The following is a 25,521-nucleotide window of genomic DNA, read 5'->3' on the forward strand; positions in this document are numbered from 1 at the left end:
TGGAATTGGTCTCTGGTGCATAAGCTGATGTATTGCTTGTACATACAAGCAACAACTGATAAATCATGATCATAATCATCATACAATGCATTCATCATAAATCATAAGATAAAGCACTTATTGATAGTCATAGGATACTAAAGAAGCAATCAACATAAATCATACTAAGTTACTAAATAAAACAATATAAATCGTAAGATACAAGCAACAAAGTTATAGGCATACGATAAGGAAGTAGGTGATAGGAAAGATGAAAAGGATAATAGTAATGCAGCTCTACTAAGTAGATTGATAGTATTGTGGGAATTAGTTTTTTGATGGTCTGGATGGTGTTGCTTACAGAAGACAAACTAAATCGGTGAGGAAAGTTGAGTCTTGCATGATTGTAGGCATGATCAACATTTAAAATGATTTCTCATGACTAAGAGGGGTCTCTCCCAGCCTTCTTGGGAGAAGAGCAGAAGATGGTAGGCGTAGATGGAATTATTGGAACTCACAACTGACAATGAAGTTCTTCCACTGACTGTTCCCATTCAGATAATCCTCGGGTTACAACCGTAATGGCGTTTGCCTGCCAGGGTTGTAACCCATGACAGTCGTTAAGCAGCTTGTCATGGTCATTAAATGAATCCAAGGTAGTTAAGTGAACCTATGGTTTGCAACGAGTGTGGTTTGGCTGAAAACCAGAAGTAAATTAAAACATGGTCATGTGACCACAGGGTGCTGCAAGCAGTAAATACAGCCGGGTTTCGGAGTACCTGAAGTGCAGTCATGTGACTGAGGGGAGGGACTATCGGGACTTTGAATTCGGGTCATAAAGCACCCCCTTCCCCCCAATAGGTCTGCTGGAATTTTGAACACGCACTAATCAAGTGACCTTAAGTTGAAGACTACTGACTGTAGAGTCTTAGTGGCAAATTCATTGTATGTGCTTATAAAGCACCTTTCTTAATTTCCTGAATTTTTCCTGAATCCTTAATTTCACCTCCGCTATTTTATTTTGGGAAGATGGAGGGTAACATATTTGCTTAGTTCCATTTTATTTGTATTTTTGGATTAAGATTGATGGATGGCTGGATGGATGGATGGATGGATGGATGGATGGGAGCGAGCAAGCAAACAAGCATTTTTTTAAAAAAAAATAAGTTTTTTATTTTTTATCTTTTGCAAACATATCAGTGTGTGAACAGTGTGGTATCCGAGTATCATACATTTCATACTAGAAAATTAATATTAATCACATTTGTTTCATTTAACAAGCTTATATAATGCTAATAGAATACACATCTTTATATTAAATTACAACCATTGTTGGGTTATTCAATATTTCAATAGGTTATTTTTATACCAATCACCCTATCTTAATTATCATACCTTTTAACATGGATAAAATATTATCAATCATATTTGTTACATTTAACAAATTTATATAACTAATATTAATACCAACATTTATATTACATTAAGATCTTCCATTCTTGCTTGTTCGACTTGTTATTTAGTTATTCAATATTTCAATGTATTGTTTTTATATCAATCACCATATCCTACATAATACAGCTGAGATATAATCCAATATGAGTATGCATATGTATGCTAAATGTAACAAATATGATTAATAACATCCAAGCAAGCATTTTTGAAAGACAATGGCATGCCTTTCCTAGGAGAGAAATATATTTGATATTTTACATTACTAGTACTATTAACACAGGTGTTCTTGGATTTAACAATAGCTGACTTTCATAGAACGAGTAACAAAGTGCAGAAAAACTAGGAATAGCAATCTAGTTGAATGGACAAAAGGCACATCTCATTCAGCGGTGCGTTGCTGCTGGTTTTACTACCGGTTCACAACCCATGCTTCGTGCATCCGCACTGTTCACGCAGTCACTGAAATCCAAAATGGCGGTGGCCGACCAGCGGCAAGAGAACCAATTCAGGGGCATGGCAGACCTGTGTCAGGGTTCCAAATAGCATCCAAAAGTAAACCAGAGTCCGAGGCAAAGTATTGCTCAAAGTTCCAATTTATTAAGAGAGCCATGTTGGCGCATCTGGGGAAACCCGAATCTGAAAGCTTCCCCACCCAGTTGAAAGTTCAAGATCTTGCCCTCACACCCACAAGTCCATCCCATGGTCCAATCTCCCACTGCCATGCTGGCAGCTTCCACCCATCCAGTTCCGGTCAGGTGCAGAGGTGCAAAGACAAAGGATGACCTTGGCTTTCTAGAAAGAATGTTATTATGGCTACATAGCATCTAACTCCATACTATCCCTCCTCCCATTTTCCCACAATAGGAAATGCATAGTAGAATATTAGAAAGTATGGCAGGCCAAAGACCCAAAAGAAAAGATGGCTGTAGGCCTGACAGCCTGGGTCACTGCCGGTTCTGCGACCCCGGATTCACTTCCACTACCGATTCAGCCGAACCGGGCCGAACCGGCAGCAGCCCACCTCTGATCTCACTCTTGTATATTCAGAAGGTATGAACTTCATTAGCAGAGCAAACTATGCGTGAATTCACACATAGTGTGAATTAGTAAAGGTTTTCCCATCATGATCCCTAATTGATCCCTCGAGAGCCGATGTGGCGGAGTGGGTAGAGTGCAGTACTGCAGGCCACTTCAGCTGACTGCTAGTTCAGCAGTTCAGCGGTTCAAATCTCACCGGCTCAGGGTTGACTCAGCCTTCCATCCTTCCGAGGTGGGTAAAATGAGGACCTGGATTGTTGTTGGGGGCGATATGCTGACTCTGTAAACCGCTTAGAAAGGGCTGAAAGCCCTATGAAGCGGTATATAAATCTAACTGCTATTGCTATTGCTATTAATTGAGTAGGAATGTATTGTGTAGTTTTACTTTAAAAAAAAAAAGCAGATGACCTAAATTATACTCAAAAGATATAAAACAAACAAATAGGAGCATATAGAAGTTATATAATGTTCTCACCTCCTGCATTTTAACTTCGTGAAAACTTGGTTATCTCTATGATAAATTTCTGTATTTCAAAAGAACGTTTAATCTCTGTGGAATACCGAATAGCTAAAACCTGCTGCCCATTTGTTTCTTTGAGAGATACAAAATGGACATTACTATTTTTAAAGCCTTTTGTGGCTGGCACCCTTGTTATTTGAGATATATCTTCTTGTATGTTAGTGTTTCTTAAGCTTGTTTCTCCCAAGTCCCCTCCTCGGTTTTAAAAAACGATGAAGGACTCTAGAAGTTTTTTTGCTTGTTTGTATGGGTTATACTTACTGATATTTATCATATTTATAATTAAAATTAATGCCTTTGCTGCTGCTACCACTTCTCATGATTGTTTGATGGGATCTTAATATTGCATTATTTTTCAACATGAGCTGGCAAATAATTTCAATTTTGCAGAGCTCGGCGGGACGGTGACTTGGGGATCTCCAGGAGTCCTAGGGTCACACTTTAAGAAACACTTTTCCTTGCAATCTCCTCCCTTTTTTGAGATCATTTGATAAGATTAGTCTTTACAGGAAGTCCTCAACTTACAATCATTCATTTAGTGATTGTTCAAAGTTATGGCAGCACTGAAAAAAGTGGCTTACGACCATTTTTCCCACTAACAACTGTTGCAGCATCCCTATGGTTACATGATCAAAATTTGGATGCTTGACAACTTTTTGTATGTATGCTGTGTCCCAGGGTCATGTGATCACCTTTTGCCACTTTCGGATGAACAAAGTCAATGAGGCAGGGGTGGGTTTCTCGCCCCGTTCCAATCGGTTCGGTTGGAATGGGGCCGGCGGCGTCCTCGTGCACGCGCACAGCGCACACATGCGTACTAGCGTCTGTGCGATGCTCCAGCTGCTCCTGGAGGATCGCGCAGGCGCTGTATGCGTCCTGTGCATGCGTGGAACCGCAGAACTTGTCAAAACCGGGTAAGGAACGTGGGCGGGCAGGTGGGCCCTTCACCGTTCCCGGAAGTTACTTACCTCCGGGTTCGCCGACCAACCGGTTCGCGGGGACCGCCGCGAACTGGTTGAAACCCACCCCTGCAATGAGGAAACCAGAATCACTTAACAATTGGTTTACGAACTTAACATTTGCAGTGATTCTCTTAGCAATTGTGGCAAGAAAGTTCGTGAAATAACTGTGGCAAGAAAGGGCAAAAATGACTAAACAACTGTCTTGCTGAACAACAGAAAATTGGGGCTCAATTGTGCTCATAAGTTGAGGACTACCTGTAATTAGTCTGAGCTTGCTAGGTACATGCATTTAGCTGACCTTAACTAAGCATGATTGACCTTGTTTATAATTGGGTTGGGATATCAGTAAAGTCAGGATCTGAAGACAGGTAGCACGTGGAGCCATTTGTTCGGGCACGTGAGGCATTGCCCTGTCAGCTCCAGCGGGCATGCATCCGCTGGCCAGCTGACTTTGGCTTTCTTTTGAGGCCGTTTTTTTTGCTATCTGGAGGCTTCAAAAGGCTTCCCTGAAGGCTCCAGAGGGTGAAAATTGGCCCTACGAACAAACTGGAAATCACCATTCCCGAACTTCCGGGTTCCCCTTAGATCCGTTTTTTTGCTCTCCGGAGCCTTCAGGAGCCTTCAGAAGGCTCCGGGGGGGGGGGGGGGGGGGCAAAAATAGGACCTATAAGGAAATTGGAAGTGACTCCTGGTTTGTCCGTAGGACCGTTTTTTTTCCTTCTGGAGCCTTCAGGGAAGCCTCCTGAAGCCTCCGGAGGGCAAAAATCAGCCCTATGGACAAACCGGAAGTCATCATTCCTGAACTTCTGGGTTCCCCATAGGTCCGTTTTTCACCCTCAGGAGGCTTCAGGGAAGCTCCTGAAGCCTCCGGAGGACCTCTGGGGTGGCTGTTTTTGCCCTTCCTAAGCTCCTAGAAAGCCGCTGGAGCCTGGAGAGGGCTAAAAAATCATGCCAAAAGTGTGTGTGTGTGTGTGTTGGTCATGTGCATAGCATTATGGGTGTGGCACGCCCACTCATGACCCAACCTGCGCTCCCCACGCTTTTGGCACAGGAGCCAAAAAAGGTTATCCATCACTGTCCTAGAATAATGCAGGTAACGTTTCTGTATTATGGCCAAGAAAACAACGTGGGTGTATTCCTATAGTCCTGTGATGGCGAACCTATGGCAATAGCAATAGCAATAGCAATAGCAATAGCAGTTAGACTTATATACCGCTTCATAGGGCTTTCAGCCCTCTCTAAGCGGTTTACAGAGTCAGCGTATCGCCCCCAACAATCCGGGTCCTCATTTTACCCACCTCGGAAGGATGGAAGGCTGAGTCAACCTTGAGCCGGTGAGATTAGAACCGCTGAACTGCAGATAACAGTCAGCTGAAGTGGCCTGCAGTACTGCACCCTAACCACTGCGCCACCTCGGCTCTTTTTAACCCATGCCAGAGGTGGCACGCAGCAACCTCTCTGATGGCACGCAAGCTGTCACCCCAGTTCAGCTGTCCTGTGCATGCGCGCACACTACCCACCGGCCAGATGGTCTTTGGGTCTCTGCCGTGCATGCATGGGGGTGGGGCGCATGTAGGAGGTGTCATGTGGGCATGTGGAGGGTCAGGGCATGGGTGGGGTCACGCACGCATGTGCGGGGGACAGGGTGTGTGCAGGGGGTCGCTCGCGCATGCACGGGGAACGGGGCACATGCACATGTGTCTGTGTGTGTGTGTGTGTGTGTGTGTGTATGTATGCATTGCATTTTGGAGATTCAGGCACGCGCTTGTGCCTGCAACCACACACTTTGGGCACGCCGACCAAAAAAGGTTAGCCATCACTCCTATAGTCCTTAGGAATGAAATTCAACATAAAAAAGACATTTAATTTTAGTTAACTTATGGGATCTCAGAATGGGTTTTTCTGGCAGCTATCACAGCCCTTAAAAGTATTCCTTACTGAATGGTCTCTTTGTTCGTTTTTAAAGAGTTCTTTAAAACAGGTCTTTTTTAAAAAAAATTCATTATAACATCTTTTATATTAACTTCTTTATGTTTTTATTGTTAACAAGCAAAAGACTTCCGTTAATAGGTGGTTTTCTTCCCGGGGCTATCATTATTGTAAACGTGATCCTCCTCTGTAAATCTGTTCATTAGTTAAAATTTTCCCTAATTTGAGAGAGGCTTTTCATGTTCCCCTTTTCCAATGGGAAAGCCAGGGTGGAGGAAGTTCTCTTTAGGCAGCGTCGATGCTGGAAATTTTATGTCTGCCACAGAGAGGAAGCGGAAGTTTGGGATTGCTACTTGCAAAGTTGTTTGCCGTATCAGAGCATTAAGAATAATTGGCTTTCCATCCCTCCTGGGTAGAAGTAAGTGATAGCCTATAATAAAGAGCTTGAATGCTGTGAGTGACACGGCATGCTTATTTATAAAAGTGTGAGACTATTTGGTATTTGGCTGGAAGGGTCTTGTGGAAGGCCACATACCTTGGACTCTTAGGCTAAGGCATAATCACTGCAAAGGAAAGACTGATATGATAATTTAAGGTTGCTCTGCAGGACACCTGTAAAGCAAGCATGCCCGACACATGGCCTGCAGGCCACGTGTGATCTCGACAAGCAATAATGTGGCTCCACAAGATCTTAAACTTTTGTTATTATGTGATTTATATACATTAACTATATTATATATTTTACATGTGGCCTAAGGCAATTCCTCTTCCCTCAGTGAGGCTCAGGCAAGCCGAAAGGTTGGACACCCAGGTTCTAAAATAGGGATGTCAAACTCCATTTCATTGAGGGCCGCATCAGAGTTATATTTGACCTCGGGGGCTCCTGTTGTGGTGAAAACGGGGGCTCCCAAGCTCCATTTCTGGCTGCCGTGGCCTCCTGCAACCCTCTGCCAGCCAAAATGGAGCCCAGTCGGGCTGTTTGTGGCCTTCCCAACCTCCGTTTCCAGTTGCGGCGTCTTCCTTGCAACGGTTCCACCACAAAACCGCGCTCAAATAAACCGCGCTCGACTAAACCGCGTAGCTGACGTCATCAACAGGGCGACAACAGCGCGGAGACAGAAGCACGCTGTAAACTCTAAACCTAAAATTAACCCCTAAACCTAAACCTAACCCTAACCCTAACCCTTAACCTAACCCTTAACCTAACCCTAAACCTAACCCTAAACCTAACCCTTAACCTAACCCTAACCCTAACCCTAACCCTAACCCTTAACCTAACCCTAACCCTAACCCTAAACCTAACCCTAACCCTAACCCTTAACCTAACCCTAAACCTAACCCTAAACCTAACCCTTACCTTAAGTTGAATCGGCTTGGTTTCAAAGCGCTATTTAAAGCACCCTTCTTTCTCCGCGCTGGCTATTGTCGCCCTGTTGATGACGTCAGCGATGCGGTTTAATCGGGCGCAGCTTAGTCGGGCACGGTTTTGACAGGTCACGCCTTGCAACCCTCTGCCAGCCAAAATGGAGATCGCGAGGGCTACACACAGCCCTCTCAAGCTCTGTTTTCGCTGGCAGAGGCACTGCGGGGCGGTTGCTTGCTCTTTCCATGCGGTCCCGCGAGCCAGATCTGAGCACCCCGCACCTTGAGTTTGACACCCCTGCTCTAAAGCAACTATTTATTTACTTGTGTGTATCTTCCTTTATTATATTACAAAGAACTCAAGGCACAAACATATCCAACACACCTTCCTTCTCCTATTTTCCCCACAACAACACCCCTGTGAGGTAAGTTGGACCAAGAGAGAGTGATTGGCCCAAAGTCACTCAGTTGGTTTTCATGGCTAAGGCAGGACTAGAACTCACAATCTCACGGTGATTGGCCCAAAGACACCTGGGCAACTTGTATGTCTCAGGCGGAACTAGAACTCAGTCTCCCGCTTTCTAGCCAGGTACCTTATCCACTAGATCAAATTTTTAAATAGGTTACAGATTCTTAGAGGGGGAGGAATCGAACCTGCACATTGTGCTATTTTATCCCTAAAAAGAAGGCTAAGCCATATGAAGCAGTTGTTACGTCCTCCCGACGCAGCCGACAGCCGCCGTCAGAATCCGAAGCAGCAACAGCAGTAATGACAGAATTGGCAAGAACATAGAATGTTAGCTTCATTTTCCCCTCCTCTTTCTCCTTCTTTCTTTAGGGATGAGAAGAACCAGTCCATTATCGTTAGTGGGGAGTCCGGGGCGGGCAAAACAGTCTCGGCCAAATATGCCATGCGGTTCTTTGCATCAGTTGGAGGTTCCTCCAGCGAATCCAATGTTGAAGAGAAGGTCCTGGCTTCCAGTCCTATCATGGAGGTAAGGTCTTTGGTGATGGTGGCGGGAGAGATTCTTTTATTTTTGTATAATGCAAAGAAGAACATTTGTGTCACCCTGGAAATAATATTTAGGCATGTTGTTTAGTCACTAAGTTGTGTCTGGTTCTTTGTGACAATATGGACTATAGCAGAAGTGCGTTACGGCAAGCACTACTGCTGGTTTGCTCATGTAGGTGCTGCGTGTGTGCGGATGCGCAGTGCAATTAAAATTGTTCTGTGCATGCTCAGAACTGAAAAACAAGATGGCTGGGAACCAGTTTGGTGGCATGGCAGGCCTGGGTTGCTGCTGCTCTCAGCGACCCAGGCCGCCAAACTACTATCGGTTCAGCTGAACTGGTCTGAACTGGTAGGAATCCACCACTGGACTATAGCATCCATTGTCTCCCGGAGTTTGCCCTAATCCATGTTCATTGTGTTAATGACACTATCTAGTCATCTCCCCTGCTGTCCCCTTCTTCTCTTGCCTTCAATCTCTGTGAACATCAGGGTCTTTTCCAAGGAGTCTTCACTTCTCATTAGAAGGGCAAAGTATTTGAGCTTCAGTATCAAATATTTAGGCTAACTTTCCCCAATGCAAGTCAACCTCCATCGACTGCCAGGTTGGACACCCATGCTCTAAATCATCTATCTACTGTATCTGGGGGTGTCTTGTGTGTGTGTGTGTGTGTCTGTCTGTCTGTCTGTCTGTCTATCATCTATCTATCATCTATTCATCCATCCATCCATCCATCCATCCATATCTTTCTTTCTCTCTGTCTGTCTGTCTGTCTATCATCTATTCACCCATCCATCCATCCATCCATCTATCCATCTATCATCTATCCATTCATGTCTGCCAGTCAGTCAGTCAGTCAGTCAGTCAGTCAGTCAGTCAGTCAGTCAGTCAGTCAGTCAGTCAGTCAGTCAGTCAGTCAGTCAGTCAGTCAGTCTGTCTGTCTGTCTGTCTGTCTGTCTGTCTATCTATTTATCTATCTATCTATCTATCTATCTATCTATCTATCTATCTATCTATCTATCTATCTATCTATCTATCTATCTATATCATCTATCCGTCCATCCATCCGCCCATATCTATCTATCTATCTATCTATCTATCTATCTATCTATCTATCTATCTATCCATCCATCCATCCATCCATCCATCCATCCATCCATCCATCCATCCATCATCTATCCATCCATATCTGTCTGTCTGTCTGTCCGTCCATCCATCCAACCATCCATATCTTTCTATCTATCCATCCATCTCTTTCTTTCTTTCTTTCTTTCTTTCCTTCCTTCCTTCCTTCCTTCCTTCCATCCATCCATCCATCCATCCATCCATCCATCCATCCGTCCGTCCGTCCGTATTCCACCTTTATTATTTTACAAATAAGTCATCCAATTGGCTTTCATGCCAAAGGCAGGAATAGATCTTACAGTCTCTTGATAATTGGCCTGAAGTCACCCAACTGGCTTTCATATCTAAGGCGAGACTAGAACTCAGTCTCCTTCTCAGTCTCCTAGGAGTTCATGCACTGCTTATCCAGTTCCAGGGGGACCGAGTTCTAATGACAGGATTTTTAATTTAAAAGGACATTGATGAGAAAATGGAAGGAGAAAATTCTGGTACTATAACTCAAACATGTGATGGAATATCTCAAAACGAGCATACAATATTTTGCAGCTTCTACTGGAATTTCAGCCAATATTATTAATGGGAATTTTTCAGTTGTTTTAGCACTGTGATGGCGAGCCTTTGGCACACGTGCCCGAAGTGGCACACAGAGCCATGTTGCATGCATGGCATTGTCCATTCCTTTTCTGGGTTTTTGGCCCGTATGCGCACATGATGATCAGCTGGCCTTTGTGTGTGCGGCAGTGCCAGAAACTGGAGAAGCTGGTCTTCCGTTTTCCAGCATGAGCATGTATGCCAACCAGCTCATCAGGGCGTGTGAGCAAGCACGGCAGTAACCGGAAGACTTGCTGCCTGGCACACATGAGCGTGCCAAAAACCATTAGTACATTTTCCAGTGTGCGTATGACAGGGGTGAAATCCAGCAGGTTCTGACAGGTTCTGATTAACTGGTAGCGGAAATTTTGAATAGTTCAGAGAACCAGGAAATGCCACCTCTGGCTGGCCCCAGAGGTGGCATTTCCTGGTTCCCAGAGGGGTGGGAATGGAGATTTTGCAATACCCTTCCCTGGAGTGGGGTGGGAATGGAGATGTTGCAGTATCCTTCTCCTGGAGTGGGGTGGGAATGGAGATTTTGCAGTATCCTTCCCCTGGAGTGTGGTGGGAATGGAGATGTTGCAGTATCCTTCCCCTGGAGTGTGGTGGGAATGGAGATGTTGCAGTATCCTTCCCCTGGAGTGTGGTGGGAATGGAGATTTTGCAGTATCCTTCTCCTGGAGTGAGGTGGGAATGGAGATGTTGCAGTATCCTTCCCCTGGAGTGTGGTGGGAATGGAGATGTTGCAGTATCCTTCCCCTGGAGTGTGGTGGGAATGGAGATGTTGCAGTATCCTTCCCCTGGAGTGTGGTGGGAATGGAGATGTTGCAGTATCCTTCCCCTGGAGTGAGGTGGGAATGGAGATTTTGCAGTATCCTTCCCCTGGAGTGGGGTGGGAATGGAGATTTTGCAGTATCCTTCCCCTAGAGTGTGGTGGGAATGGAGATTTTGCAGTATCCTTCCTCTGGAGTGGGGTGGGAATGGAGATGTTGTAGTATTCCTTCCCCTGGAGTGGGGTGGGAATGGAGATTTTGCAGTATCCTTCCCCTGCCATGCCCACCAAGTCACACTCACAGAACCGGTAGTAAAAAAATTTGAATTTCACCAGAGGCGCATGCCCCCTGGACAGCTTCTCTTCCTGGTCATGGCCCACATGAGCACACACACGCGTGAAGTGATCCCTTTTCATCACTCGGTGTCGAAAAGATTCGCTATCACTGGCCTAGCAGGTTTGTGAGTTTTTGTCCCTCTTTGCAAATGTTTTCTGTCTCGGGGACCAGTTTTTATGTTGCTTGCTCTCCCTGTTATTTGGCTCTGCTGACTCATGCAATTTCTAAAAACATGCCACAGATGTGCAAAGGCATCTGGTATGCATCAGTGCAGCCAATCAATTAAAATTAAACGGTGGCGTGAGCCAGCAAGGCCAACACGACACTAATGTTCGCTGATGAATATCATAATTTCATTTTATTTCTGTAGCCGGGCTTGATTTTAAGGTGGAAATTAAAACCTTTGGGCAATCATAATGAACTCTGCAGGCTGGTCCTTAATTCTGCTGCATAAGCTGCAGCTGCAGTACCAAGAGGCACATCAGAAAGATTTGTCAGAATGGAAACATATTTCTCTCCCTTTGAAAAAGCTGCCAAAACATTCCCAATCCTGCTATTCAAGAGGATGAGCTTTAAAGTATTAGAAAATTTGGAAGGTCAGCATTTGAAGAGCATCTGGCCTTTTATATTTACACGTAGGGCCTTTCAGTTCAAAGGCAAAAAAGAGATGATAGGGTAAAAGTAATCCTTGATTTACAACAGTTCATTTAGTGACCGTTTGTTCTGACCGAGGCTTCGCAAGAGCATGAAGCAAACTCCTTGTCCTGACAAAAAACCCTTTTATTAATTTCCTGTGAATTCTGCTCATTCACATTCAACAAACTTTTTCAAAGGAGGATTTACAGTCACAGACCTTATCTGGCTTGGAGAGCTGCCAGGCCAATATCTGCAAAACTTGGCAAGGAGTCTCGGAGAGTTGCAAACTAATTAAGTGAACTAATTGTCTCCTGCAAACTCCACTCCCCTTTCTCTCCTCTTTTATTTCCTCTGGGGGGGGGGCATTCATCGTCCACCGGTGGCCTTACTCTCAAGTTGACCCATGTTCTTTAGCTATTCCCTTCAACTGGCAGTTCTGCATATGTGCACACTGGGAACAGGCTCCAGCTGTTCATCTGCCTCACTGATGTCTGCCTCCGAAGGTACCTGATCACTGCCAGACGGCCTCGTCTCCATCTCTGCCTCCAACACAGAGCCCTCATCAGAGCCTTCCCCAGACTCCAGGACTGGCCCACGTTCCTCCCCAACCTCCTCACTGTCCGACTCTGCTGCCACAACACTGTTCAAAGTTACAACACCACTGTAAAAAGTGACATAACCATTTTTTGCACCACTGATACAGCATCCTCATAGTCTCATAATCAAAATTTGGATGCTTGGCTGCTGGCTCCTATTTATGACGGTTGCAGTGTCCCGGGGTCACGCGATCCTCTTTTATGGCCTTCTGTCAGGAAAAGCCAATATGGATGTCAGATTCACTTAACAACCATGTTACTAACTTAACAACTTCAGTGATTCACTTAACAACTGTGGCAAGAAAGGTCATCAAATGGGGCAAAACTCACTTAACAGCTGTCTCACTTAGCAACAGAAATGTTGGGCTCAATTGTGGTCATAAGCTGAGGACTACCTCTATGTAGCACTGTTTAAACATGATACTTTTTTCCTAAACAAGTTTTTCCTAAAACTTGTTGGGTAGTTGTGTGGTTGCAGCTGTTTTAAGGAATTATACACAGGTGGTGCAGGAGTTGCCAAAACACTATTTTTGCTTTCAAATCTGAAGTCCTTCTTAAGGTTCTGCCCAGAGTCTCAATTTCTTCTACAAAATAGTGTGGAAGATAGCTGGTTGTCCTTGAATTGCCCCTTGGTGGATTATTAACAACTCTGTCTGGAATATAACCACCATGACAACGAGCTACATGCTAACTATCAATCATAAAATGCCTTAATTTTAAAACACCCGGACAGATTTAACCATGGTTTCAACTGGGGAACGGTGAGCATCCTAGACCTAGACCAGACTAAGTCCAAAAATCAGTAGAGAATTCCTGGAAGATGACATCCAGACAAATCAGTCATCAACAGGCACATAGAGATAAACAACATCTACATGCCATTCAAAACATACAATCAGAAAACCAAAACGGAAGCAAAAAAAACCCCTAAAGATCTCACCAGCAATCAACACCAGGATAATACTGGGAATTAACTCCAAGATCAATACTAGACTAGCAATCAAGCAGTAAACAATACCCCAATCAAGGAATGCCAGTTCAGACAAACAAACTACCAGTAAACAACATCCAAACGAACCACCAAGAGCAATCTCCAACACTGACAAGGCAAGCCACCTGTGTATAAACAGAGAACACACCCCACTCCTTTATAGCACTGATGATGTTACTTAGTTGAGTAATGAAACGTCAGCCAGAAAAAATCCTTCAGCTCAGAGAGCACCAAAGACCTCACAGTTTAATTCTCAGCTACAAATATTCTCTCCTATTTATATAAGTGATAATTGGGGATGGTGAGGTTTACGTCTTTCCTTGAGTTCTAATATTTGAAGGTTTTATTCACAAGGAGAAAGATAATGGCTGGATCCTAGGCTTTGTATTTAAATAAGGCTTTTTCAAACAAGTGCTAAAACAAATTACGGCTTCGTTGGCTATGTGAATGCAACCGACATAGGCCCCAGTTGACCTGCCTACACCATGAAAGGTTTGTTCTGAATGAAAACTTAATAAGAGCGTGCTGATTAAAAGTGCATTGTGCTTAATTACTATCTGGAATATTTATATTTTGAGAATTTAATCCCTTTGCTTCTCCTTTTCTAATATTCTTTCAAAGGAGTTTTATTACTACCCCATCCTGTCTGTGTTGTTCTATCCCTATGGATATTGCATTAAAAAATATGTTCCTATTTCAAAAACTCCAATACGGTAGAAAATATGAGCAGAAGATTATTAGCATGAATGTATTATTATTCCCAGTTGCAATGCATGGCTGTGAAGTTTGGACCATAAGAAAGGCTGAGCGCCAAAGAATGGAGGCCTTGGAACTCTGGTGCTGGAGAAGACTCCTGCGAGTCCCTTGGACTGCAAGGTGATCCATCCGGTCAGTCCTAGAAGACATCAACCCTGACTGCTCTTTGGAAGGACAGGTCCTGAAGTTGAAACTCAAAGACTTTGGCCACCTAATGAGAAGGAAGGACTCACTGGAGAAGAGCCTCATGCTGGGAACGATTGAGGGCAAAAGAAGAAGGGGACGGAAGAGAATGAGGTGGCTTGATGGAGTCACCGAAGAAGTCAGCATGAGCTTAAATGGACTCCAGAGGATGGTAGAGGACAGGAAGGCCTGGAGGAATGTTGTCCATGGGGTCACGATGGATTGGACACGATTTCGCTACTAACAACAACAATTATTATTATTATTTTTGCTTTTAATCAACTTTTAAAACCAGAATCCATGCCTTCATTAAAGCTTGAATTAAGATCCAGAGTTGTTAATTTTTGATCGGACACTTTTCTATGCTAGTTTGTTGTTATTATTAATGTAACTTTTAGCTAGTATTTTTAGAGGCATGCAGCTAGGTTCTGTTCTTATATAAGCTGTTTGCCACTTAGCAGGCACGGTTGCTAAGCACAGTTTTGCTAATACCTTTGGAAACACAGCTCATTTCAATAGCTTTACTGTAATCAGTTTAGCTCAAATTCTGAGCTGTTAACTCACAAATATGTGGCTTTGTTCCAACTTTACATGTAGTAAATATATATATATATATATATTTTATAATCAATTAGTAAAGCTGTATCCAGAACTGAAATCGTCAGTGTAAGCTTCCATTGATCTCTCTCTTAGAAAGCAAACACTATAGAAAACAAAAACTATAGATTAATTATGGTTAATTAGGATTGTTTGAATAAAACATGATTGCTTGCATCCATAGAAGATAACATACCACAACATATGATCTGCCATGGGCATGAAATCCTCTTGCCTTTGCTATTAGTTCAGACCGGGAGTGTGTGTGTGATGATGTCCGGGCAGGTGGGCAGAGCCTCCCACCGCCACTACCGGTTCGCCTGAACCGGGGCGAACCGGCAGAATGCCACCTCTGATCTGCCAATAAGAGTGGCTGAATTCATACCACAGTGTCAACCATGAAGCTGACCTGACCAAGCCATTTTTGACAGCTTCAGTGTTGCCACTCTGGAGCTGAGGGATAGGGAGTGGGGAGTTGAGAGAACTGGGATTTGGTAGCCAAAACAAAATCCTTTCTTTTGGGAACCAAGGACATTCTTACATCTGGTCGGAGGAAGGTGGAACAGTATCATCCGGCAACCAGACTGCGCTGTGATTGGACCATGTGACTGATTGTTTTGAGAAAGTGACAAACTTTTACTTTTAATTGGGTGATAACCGCAGGAGTCTTCAGAATCAGATTTCACCACATCTGTGCCAATATGATATATTCAATAAAGCTATTCTTTGAGGAATTTACCTGTCTCAGAGTTTTGCTTTCTGTGGGTCTATTACTTGGAACCCTGACGCTAAGTCTAAGCCAAAATTGAACAAAGAATTCTATAAAGAATGAGTGAAATTAACTTCTATGTCTTGCTTGAAATCTGCAATCAGTTGTAGCATAAGTCTTTCCCAAAGAAATTCACGTAAATACACGCTTTATCATGTTAGTTATAACGAGTGTACTTGTTATGAAATTGGAGGTTGCTTAAAATTATGTGCGTAGGTCTGTTGTTATCTTCATATAATTAACATTGCATGCAGAAAAGCATAATCTCATCTGGGTGGCCGAAAACTCTTTAATATGACATTCTTTGCATATATTTTTATTTGCAAATACAGGTAGTCCTCGACTTACAACAATTCGCTTGGTGGCCGTTCAAAGTTATAAAAGGCACTGAAAAAGTGACTTATGACCGTTTTTCATAGCTACGACATTTCCAGCATCCCCATGGTCACATGATCAAATGCTTGGCAACTGGTTCACACTTATGACTGTTGCTGTGTCCCGGGGTCTGTCACCCCCTTTTGTGATTTCCCGACAAGCAAAATCAGTGGGGAAACCAGATTCGCTTCACAACCAGGTTACTAACTTAGCAACTGCAGTGATTCACTTAACAACTGAGACAAGAAGAGTCGAAAAATGGGGCAAAATTGACGCAACCAATGTCTCACTTAAGAAATTTTGGCCTCCATTGTGGTCGTAAGTTGAGGACTACCTGTATACAGTCTGCCATTCTGTATTTCCTAACCAATTTGGGCTTCTGGAGAACACTAGATTGGGAAATTAATCCATGACGTTTTTGGGAAGCTTTGAGGGGTATAGTTAGTTCTAATAAAGGCACATTCAGTTTCTTGATAGTCTCTTAACATTCAATTGTGAAGCCAAAGGTGTCTGGGGAAGTTGAATTCTGCCTATCTTAAAATACCAAGTTTGGGAACGGGTGATGCCAGCCTCTATGTGCCACTTTGGGTACGCATGGCATAGGTTTGCCATCACGGATCTAGAGTGTTAATTAAATATGATAACAAAATCTAATCATAATTACTTTGCTGCCGTCTTCATTGTTTACCCTCTTAAAACAAGCTTGTAAAAGCAATCATTGCTGGGGGGGGGGGTGTTTCACAGATGGAAGGGATAAGGCTAATAGCTATTTTATGATCTTGTTAAAGAGTGTACCACGTAATCTTTAAGCAATGTTGCCCTCTCCATCTTTCATTCTCACAGTCTTTCCCTTAATGTTTTTTTTTTTTTTAGTTATATGCAATTAATTAATGAAGTGTACCTGTGAGATGAATGAATATTGTTGAAAAAAAAGGCATTGTAATTTTAACGTTTCATTAATTCCATAAAGGCAATTGGCAACGCAAAAACAACTCGGAATGACAACAGCAGCCGCTTTGGGAAATACATTCAGATTGGCTTTGATAAAAGATACCGTATCATTGGTGCCAACATGAGGACGTACCTGCTTGAGAAATCAAGAGTTGTATTCCAGGTTAGCTTATTTATCATTCATTCGTTTATTTAAAAACATTATTATTTCATATATATATTATTTTGGTGAGTCTGTGTGTATGTAGAGAGAGAGAGAGAGAGAGAGAGAGAGAGAGAGAGAGAGACAGACAGACAGACAGACAGACAGACAGACAGACACAGACAGACAGACAGACAGACAGACAGACACAGATTAGATGATAGAAGAGATAGGGAGGATAGAGATAGGAGATAGAGATGGATAGATAGATAGATAGATAGATAGACAGACAGACAGACAGACAGACAGACAGACACAAATTAGATGATAGAAGAGATAGGGAGGATAGAGATAGGAGATAGAGATGGATAGATAGATAGATAGATAGATAGAAAGACAGACAGACAGACAGACAGACAGACAGACAGACAGACAGACACAGATTAGATGATAGAAGAGATAGGGAGGATAGAGATAGGAGATAGAGATGGATAGATAGATAGATAGATAGATAGATAGATAGATAGATAGATAGATAGATAGATAGACAGACAGACAGACAGACAGACAGACAGACAGACAGACAGACAGACACAGATTAGATGATAGAAGAGATAGGGAGGATAGAGATAGGAGATAGAGATGGATGGATGGATGGATGGATGGATGGATGGATGGATGGATAGATAGATAGATAGATAGATAGATAGATAGATAGATAAATAGATAAATAGATACATAGACAGACAGACAGACAGACAGACACCGATTAGATGATAGAAGAGATAGGGAGGATAGAGATAGGAGATAGGGATGGATAGATAGACAGACAGACAGACAGATTAGATGATAGAGATAGAAGAGATAGGGAGAATAGAGATAGGAGATAGAGATGGATGGATGGATGGATGGATGGATGGATGGATGGATGGATGGCAATAGCAATAGACCAATACCATTTCACAGAGCTTTACAGCCCTCTCTAAGCAGTTTACAGAGCCAGCCTGTTGCCCCCCACAATTTGGGTCTTCCTTTTACCCACCTTGGAAGGATGGAAGGCTGAGTCAACCTTGAGCCTGGTGAGATCCGAACTGCCAAATTGCAGTCAACCGGCAGTCAGCAGAAGTAGCCTGCATCAAACCATGCTACCAACTTAACAAATGCAATGATTCACTTAACAACTGTGGCAAGAAAAGGCCTAAAATGGGTCAAACTCGCTTAACAAATGTTTCGCTTTGGAGCATAAATTTTCGACTCAGTTGTGTTCGTAACTGGAGGGCTACCTGTATTCTTTAGCACCCCAATTCGAAAACATCAAAGTATCTCCTTATCTCTTATTCAAATATAACAAACGATAATTTCTTTACGGAAGGAAGCTGCTACTAATCTCCATTCGCTCCATATTCACTAGCTGAGAGGCGGAGATGATGAATTATAAGTGACCTGAAATATGAATAAGGCCTTTCACAAGCCTTTGCTACCTGAGATAGGATATGTAGGAGCCTGTGTTTAAAGATATTTCACATGAATAACTCTCAGAGGAGAGATTTCACATGGAATAAGCCAGTAAGATGATGAAGGAGAAGACATCTAGTTCTATTTGAATCTTCTCATCTTTGAATCATTTGGCAGATGTACTGATTCCAATTGAAAGGAAACTTACCAGCCCATGATTCAGTAGGTACATGGACATTGAAAAACGTGAGTGGTGCGGTGGCCTAGAGGTGGTGCTCTCGCCTCACAATCAGGAGGCTGTGAGTTCGATTCTAGGTAGAGGCAGATATTTCTCAGGGCACACTGAGAATATATCTGCAGAAAAAAAAGTCCACATTGGCGACAGGAAAGGCATCCGGCCAGTAAATACTCAGCTCCATTCAGAATCTACAAGGTCTACCTTACAAATGAAAATCTAGGTAGGATTTGAATAGCTTCGCAAAAACTCACTTCTGAGCTGAGTATACATAGTCCTCGACTTACAACAATTCATTTAGTGACCGTTTGAAGTTACACAGTGGCACTGAAAAAAAGGGATGACCGTTTTTTACACTTATAACCATTGCAGCATCCCCATGGTCACACTTGAGAGACCGCCTACTGCCAATTACCTCCAATAGACCGATTAGATCCCACAGATTAGGCCTCCTCCGAATTCCATCTACTGGCCAATGCCGACTGGCGACCACCCGGAGGAGGGCCTTCTCTGTGGCTGCTCCGGCCCTTTGGAATGAGCTCCCCGTGGAGATTCGGACCCTCACCACCCTCCAGGCCTTCTGCAAAGCTCTTAAAACCTGGCTGTTCCGACAGGCCTGGGGCTAATGAGTTTTTTGTCCCCCCTCGAATGGTATGGTTGTTGAGTGTTTTAAATTGTAGTATTGTTTTGTTCGTGTTCTTTTTTCTTATTTGTAAACCCCCCACCCCCTGACTTGGTTGTGAGCCACCCTGAGTCCCCTCCGGGGAATAGGGCAGCATAGAAATATAATAAACTCAACTCAACTCAACCCAACCATCAAAATTTGGACACCAGGCACTTGACTCACATCTACATCACGTTGTAGTATCCTGGGGTCATTAGATGACCTTTTGCGGCCTTATGACAAGTAAAGCACTGGGGAAGCCAGATTCATTAACAACTACATTACTAACTTAATAACTGAAGTGATTCACTTAACAACTGGAGGAAGAAAGTGTCTATGGAATGTCTCCATCATCCAGGTCATGGCTGTCCCGAAGACAACTGGACTTCCTTGATTTTTTTTCCCTTGAAACCATTTCACTTCTCGTTGAAGAAGCTTCTTTGGTTCTGAAGAATGCCAATTCTTCAGTCAGAAGAGAAGAAGCTTCTTGGATGAGAAGCGAAACATTTCAAGGGGGGAAAAAAAACCAAGAAAGTCAAGTTGCCTTTTGAAAAGCACCGTTGTGGCAAGAAAAATGGTAAAAGGGACCAAAACTTGCTTAACAACTGTCTTGTTCAGCAAGGAAAATTTTGGGCTCAATTGTGGTCATAGGTCGAGGACTACCTGTAATTTGGAACTATGGACCAAGGTTTGAGCATTGTGTTTTTGTAGTTTTATTCCTCTTATCATCTCTCCTTTTGTCCGTTTGAGATTAAGGTTACATACACAACATCTCCATTTAGATCCTAATTAGAAGAGACACATTGAGTCAGAAACTTAAGCAGGATCAGTCCTAACTGGTTGATGGATAGGAAACCTCTAGAAAATCCCAGGAATGTGGAAAATCCCAGGATAGGAAACCTCTAGAAAATCCCAGGAATATATTAGGTGTACAATCTGTAAAAGTTTAACTTGAAAGGGACTTCTGTCCAGCCTCAGTTCTTCTGCTGTAAAATGAAGTTAATCCCTCATGCATTTTAACGACGGTGGTTTTAGACTTTCTCATTCTTTCCTTACCGTAACCAGTGTGTTTGCCATACATTTAACATTCATCTCCTAGTTTAATTAGATCAAAACTATTCTGTTTCCCCCAAAATAAGACCTCCCCGAATAATAAGCCCAAATGGGCTTTTGAGCGCATGCGCTAAAATAAGCCCTTCCTGAAAATATTGCAACACAGCAGCAGCCAAGAGGTGACCACGCTCGCCACCTCCTGCACCTCACAAATACTAAGACCTCCCCAAAAATAAGGCCAAGCGCTTATTTCAGAGGGTCAAAAGAAAATAAGACCCTGTCTTATTTTCGGGGAAACACAGTAATTGTAGATATTTTTTTTAAAAAAATCCATTCTTACCTTGAAGAAACGTGTGAAATTTGAGTGTGAATAATTGTATTTTGTATTTGTATTTATTTGTCTTGTATGGCGCCCACTCCTGAAGGACTCCGGGCGGCTCACAATAGACAAGGGAAGGGGAAAACTGGACAAAGACAACACTTTAAAAACAAAAACCACAACAGTCACATAAATCTAGAGCAGACTTCCCCAACATTTCAGGTTTGGCGGCCAGGAAAGTGGGGGGAGAGAAGATGGGATGGATTTGTGGAAGGGGCAGGGCTGTGCATGCGGTCACCCATTGCTCGCACAAGTGGGGCCCCAAGCCCCCCCCCCAAGTTTGCACAAGTAGGGCTGTGTGCAAATGCATGCATGCACAGCAGCCGGCCACTCACCTGGCTTGGTTGTGAATAGGTTATGGCCCAGTAGTGGGACATGACCCACAGGTTGGAGACCCCTGACCTAGAGAAAGCAGTGTAGGATGTGCTGCATGATATTTAATTAACCATAGCTCATTTCTCTGCCAATAAACCAATGTCCTTTCACAGGCACCTGATGAGCGAAACTATCACATTTTCTATCAGCTATGTGCCTCTGCTAGTCTTCCAGAACTGAAGGACCTCTCATTATGTAAGTATGCTATTTTGCACATAGTGTTTAGCCTCCCCAATGAACCTGCAGAATAATTCCTGAAACTCCAGATAATAAATTTGGGGAGCTTGGCATTTCCAAGAAAAAGAACTGTGTCTACAGAAAGAGTGAAGTTATACAACCGTTGGCAGAATTGGTTTTGGGAAACAAAATAAGCCGCTGGTGGTCTGACGCACCACTTTGAGACCACACCAGGGATCGTGTTGAAGTTCCAAGGCTTTTGGTGACTTGAGTTTTCATGCTGTTAAGGGAGATGTCTGGTGAGTTTATGGTCTTTGTGGCATCCATATGTTTTTGGCTTGTAATGGTGGCCCTAACACAGATAGTTGGGCAAAACTTAGCCCTAGTCTTTACTTCAGAACAAGTGATGCGATCTGAAGATGCAGGATATTAAGATCTGTCATAATCAGAGCACTTCCTTGTGAAATTGCAGATGGATGCCCTAGACCAATGATGGTGAACCTATGGCATGCAGAACTCTCTCTGTGGCCACATGTGCCACTGCCAGCTGCTCTTCTGCTTTCCGGTCTTCGCAGATGACGGAGCGCCAGAAAACTGCCTGAAAATGGGTCAAAACCAGCCTGAAAATGGCCAAAAAAACAGGCATGGTCGTGCCGGCCAGCTGGTCTTCGGGTTTCCAGTGCTTCAGTGCGCGTAAAGAGCAGCTGGAAACCCCAAAACCAGCTGGCCGGCGCATGCATCCACACCGGCCAACTGGTCTTCGGGCTTCTGGTGCTCCGGCGTGCGCCCATGCACAGACATTCCAGTCTGGGCACTCGGTGTGCTGAAAAGGTTCGCCATCTCTGCCCTAGACCAGGGATGTCAAACTCAAGTCGTCACAACGTCATCACATGACATATTGGTGTAGCAGCAGATTGAGGTTTGGTTTAGCAATCTACTTACGAAAGACCAGGACTCGAGACCACGAAGGTGCAAGAGAAACAGCTTTATTTGATGCATCAAGAGTTCAGCGTGTTCACAGACCAAAATCTGAACTGCCTGGGCTCTGCCCAGGATGCTACTTTTATGCCGTGTTCCACACTGTGCATTCTCAAGGAGTTTCCATACATGAGACAAACATGACATTTCGAAAGGGAGAAGTTCATTTTGGAATGTTACAAACAGAGAAATACATAGGAAAAATACAAAAAGAGAAGTTCTTATAATGTCTTACGCTATCGACCGTTTCACCTCTGTTCCACCTTACACCCACGCCTGGCTTCCTGTGCCCCTCCTTTACTCCTCCGTAATATTTGTAAGACTTATGAGGAAGTTAGGAGTCAAGACAAGTGCACTAAAGTGAAAAGTCAAGCTAATATGAATTTATAGTATTCAGCATATTAGGATCACTTAACCTGGCCAGCCACTGGTGGGTTTACCTGTGCACCCCTCCTGCCTCATCGGGACTTTCCCAGCCCTTTGCTAAACCGGGCGTGGCCATCCGGCCCATGGGCCGGGAGTTTGACAGCCTTGCCCTAGACCTCTGCATGGGCAGTGGGCCCTTTAAAAGAGTCCCACCAGTTTGTCCTATGGATCCAGAAGGAATTAACGAGGTGCTTGACAGCTCCATCTCATATCTGGTTGAATCTCGGAAACACAGAAATATCTAAAGCTTTGGATGAAATCACTCTTAAGGCAGCCTCTGCTTGGACACCCATCAGAGATAATACATGGATTTGTCGTTCTTCAGTTGCTAAGTTCTGCCTGACTCTTCGGGACCAGAGGTGGTATTCAGCAGGCTCTGACCAGTTCTGGAGAACCGGTAGCGGAAATTTTGAGTAGTTGTGAGAACAGGCAAATACCACCTCTGACTGGCCCCACCCCCATCTATTCTCAGCCTCCCGAGTCGCAGCTGATCGAGAGGAAATGGGGATTTTGCAGTATCCTTCCCCTGCCATGCCACTAAACCTAAAACACACCCACAGAACCAGTAGTAAAAATGTTTGAATCTCACCACTGTTTGGGACTCCATGGGCCACAGCATGCCAGGCCTCACCGTCTCCCGAAGTTTGCCCAAATGCATGTTCATTGCGTCGATGACACTATGCAGCATCACATCCTTGGCTGTCCCCTTCTCCTTTTGCCTTCCATCTTTTCCAACATAAGGGTCTTTTCCAATGAGTCCACTCTTCTCATCTGCTGACCAAAATATTTGAACTTTAAAAACTTCAGTATCTCTCCTTCCAAAGAACAGTCTTGAATTGATCTCCTTTAGCCCCTTTGCTTACTGAAGAGCTCCAAGCAACACCCCCAACGGAATCAAAACTCTAAGGCAGGCATCTTCCTCAAAGTATAGATTTATTAGAGATGTCATATTGGCACACACGAATCTGAAAGCCCTGCATTTTCCCCACCCAAAGTAAACTCAAAGTCCCTTCCCCTCAATCCACATGGCCATCACATGGTCCAATCTAGTCATTGTCCCAACTCCAGTTGGCCTCCAGCCACACCTCTCCAAGTGCTGGTCAAACGTCCTTGATTCCGAGGGGAAAGAAGGTTATCTTGATTACAACCCTCCCTATCTTTACCCCCCACTCCCGTTCCCACAGCTTGGCCATCTTCTGCTGTGGCGCTGAAGACACCGAGCAAAGATGGCTCTAGGGCTGACCAATGGAAGTTTAAGAAGATGCTGTCAGGTTTCCGAAAGATGCCGCAAATAATTCATGAGCCCCGAGCCGAGTTTCAAAAGAAATCCAGTCATTTATTAGGAACACCATTTCGGCAAAACCCCATTGCAGTCAGTTCTGACCTCACTTAAGTTATGGCTGAACTTTGCCTCGGTTTCTCCCCTCCCCTCAGTCTGTGTCATAAATCACATTCTCCAATGAGGTGCACACCTCACAAGCCTGCTGTAGTAATCTGAAATCCGACTCTAGCTGAAGGTATGGCCATGTGGAATGCTCTCCCTCCCTTTCCTCCCCATGGCAACTTGATAACAGATATACAAATGCTTTATGAGTTGACAGCTGCCTCAAATGAAGGGACGGATGGCCAGAAATGGACCAACTGAGCTGAAATTTGAACTTGTGTAGTGCATCATTTTTCTGGACTTATTGTATGCACAGATTGTTTCCTTGTGGGTTCAGGGTTCAGGCAAGTCCTTTTGGGAAATATGAGCTAAGTGCAAGCATTTCTCCCCCTTAACTTAATTTTGCTGTTGTTTGTATCCTAGTGGATGCCAAAGATTTTTTCTACACATCTTTGGGAGGGGACACCTCCCTTGAAGGAGTCGATGATGCAGAAGATTTTGAGAAAACAAAGCAAGCTTTCACCCTGCTTGGTAAGGATTTCATCCCAAATTGGGCCCCTTCCTAGGAGAACGTGTGGCTGATACAGCTATCCTTTGCAAACATTTAGGGCAGTGGTTCCCAAACATGGCAACTTTAAGACTTGTAGACTTCAACTCCCAGAGTTCTCCAGCCAGAAGAGCTAGCTGGAGAATTCTGGGAGTTGAAGTCCACAAGTCTTAAAGTTGCCAAGTTTGGGAACCACTGATTTAGGGTAACTCTTCAGGAACTTTTCACAATATTGCAAAGTTTCAATGGAAGAGAATATTTGTAGCTCACGGTGGAACTGTGGGGTCCTTGGCTTTGTTTGAGCTTGGTGGTTTTCTTTCAGTCATCTCATCACCATACTGGGTAACATCATCAGTCTACCAAGCTCAGAGAGCATAAAGGAAAAGAGCATCAGTGTAAAGTGTTTCAAATGTAGCTACTTTAAGATGTGTGGACTTCAACTCCCAGAATTCCCCAGCCAGCATCCATCTAAAAGTTGCCAACTTAGTAAAGCATTGGTGTAAAGCTGGAGTCATTTGAGTTGAGATGACGCAGTAGTTAAGAGTGCAGCACTGCAGGCTACTTCTGCTGACTGCAGTTTGGCAGTTCAAATCTCACCAGGCTCAAGGTTGACTCAGCCTTCCATCCTTCTGAGGTCGATAAAATAAGGACCCAGATTGTTGGGGGCAATATGCTGACTCTGTAAACCGCTTAGAGAGGTAAAAGCACTATGAAGCGGTATATAAGTCTAAGTGGTATTTGCATAAACTGTCCAGTGGTTTTTGCAATGACT

At 43.8% G+C, this 25,521-nt stretch overlaps 1 protein-coding gene across 1 annotated transcript in view; it reads left to right on the forward strand.

The window, feature by feature from the left end:
* The window catches only part of LOC116506258 (unconventional myosin-Vb-like), a 276,128-nt gene that overhangs the window by 151,990 nt on the left and 98,617 nt on the right, over positions 1-25,521 (forward strand). Inside the window, 4 exon segments of the mRNA XM_032213906.1 lie at positions 8,084-8,240; positions 16,954-17,097; positions 21,351-21,432; positions 24,626-24,733. Of these exon segments, the coding sequence (XP_032069797.1) occupies positions 8,084-8,240; positions 16,954-17,097; positions 21,351-21,432; positions 24,626-24,733 (491 nt within the window).

This window comes from Thamnophis elegans, chromosome 3 (genome assembly GCF_009769535.1).
Source record: "Thamnophis elegans isolate rThaEle1 chromosome 3, rThaEle1.pri, whole genome shotgun sequence".
In the NCBI taxonomy this organism is placed as follows: Eukaryota; Metazoa; Chordata; class Lepidosauria; order Squamata; family Colubridae; genus Thamnophis; species Thamnophis elegans.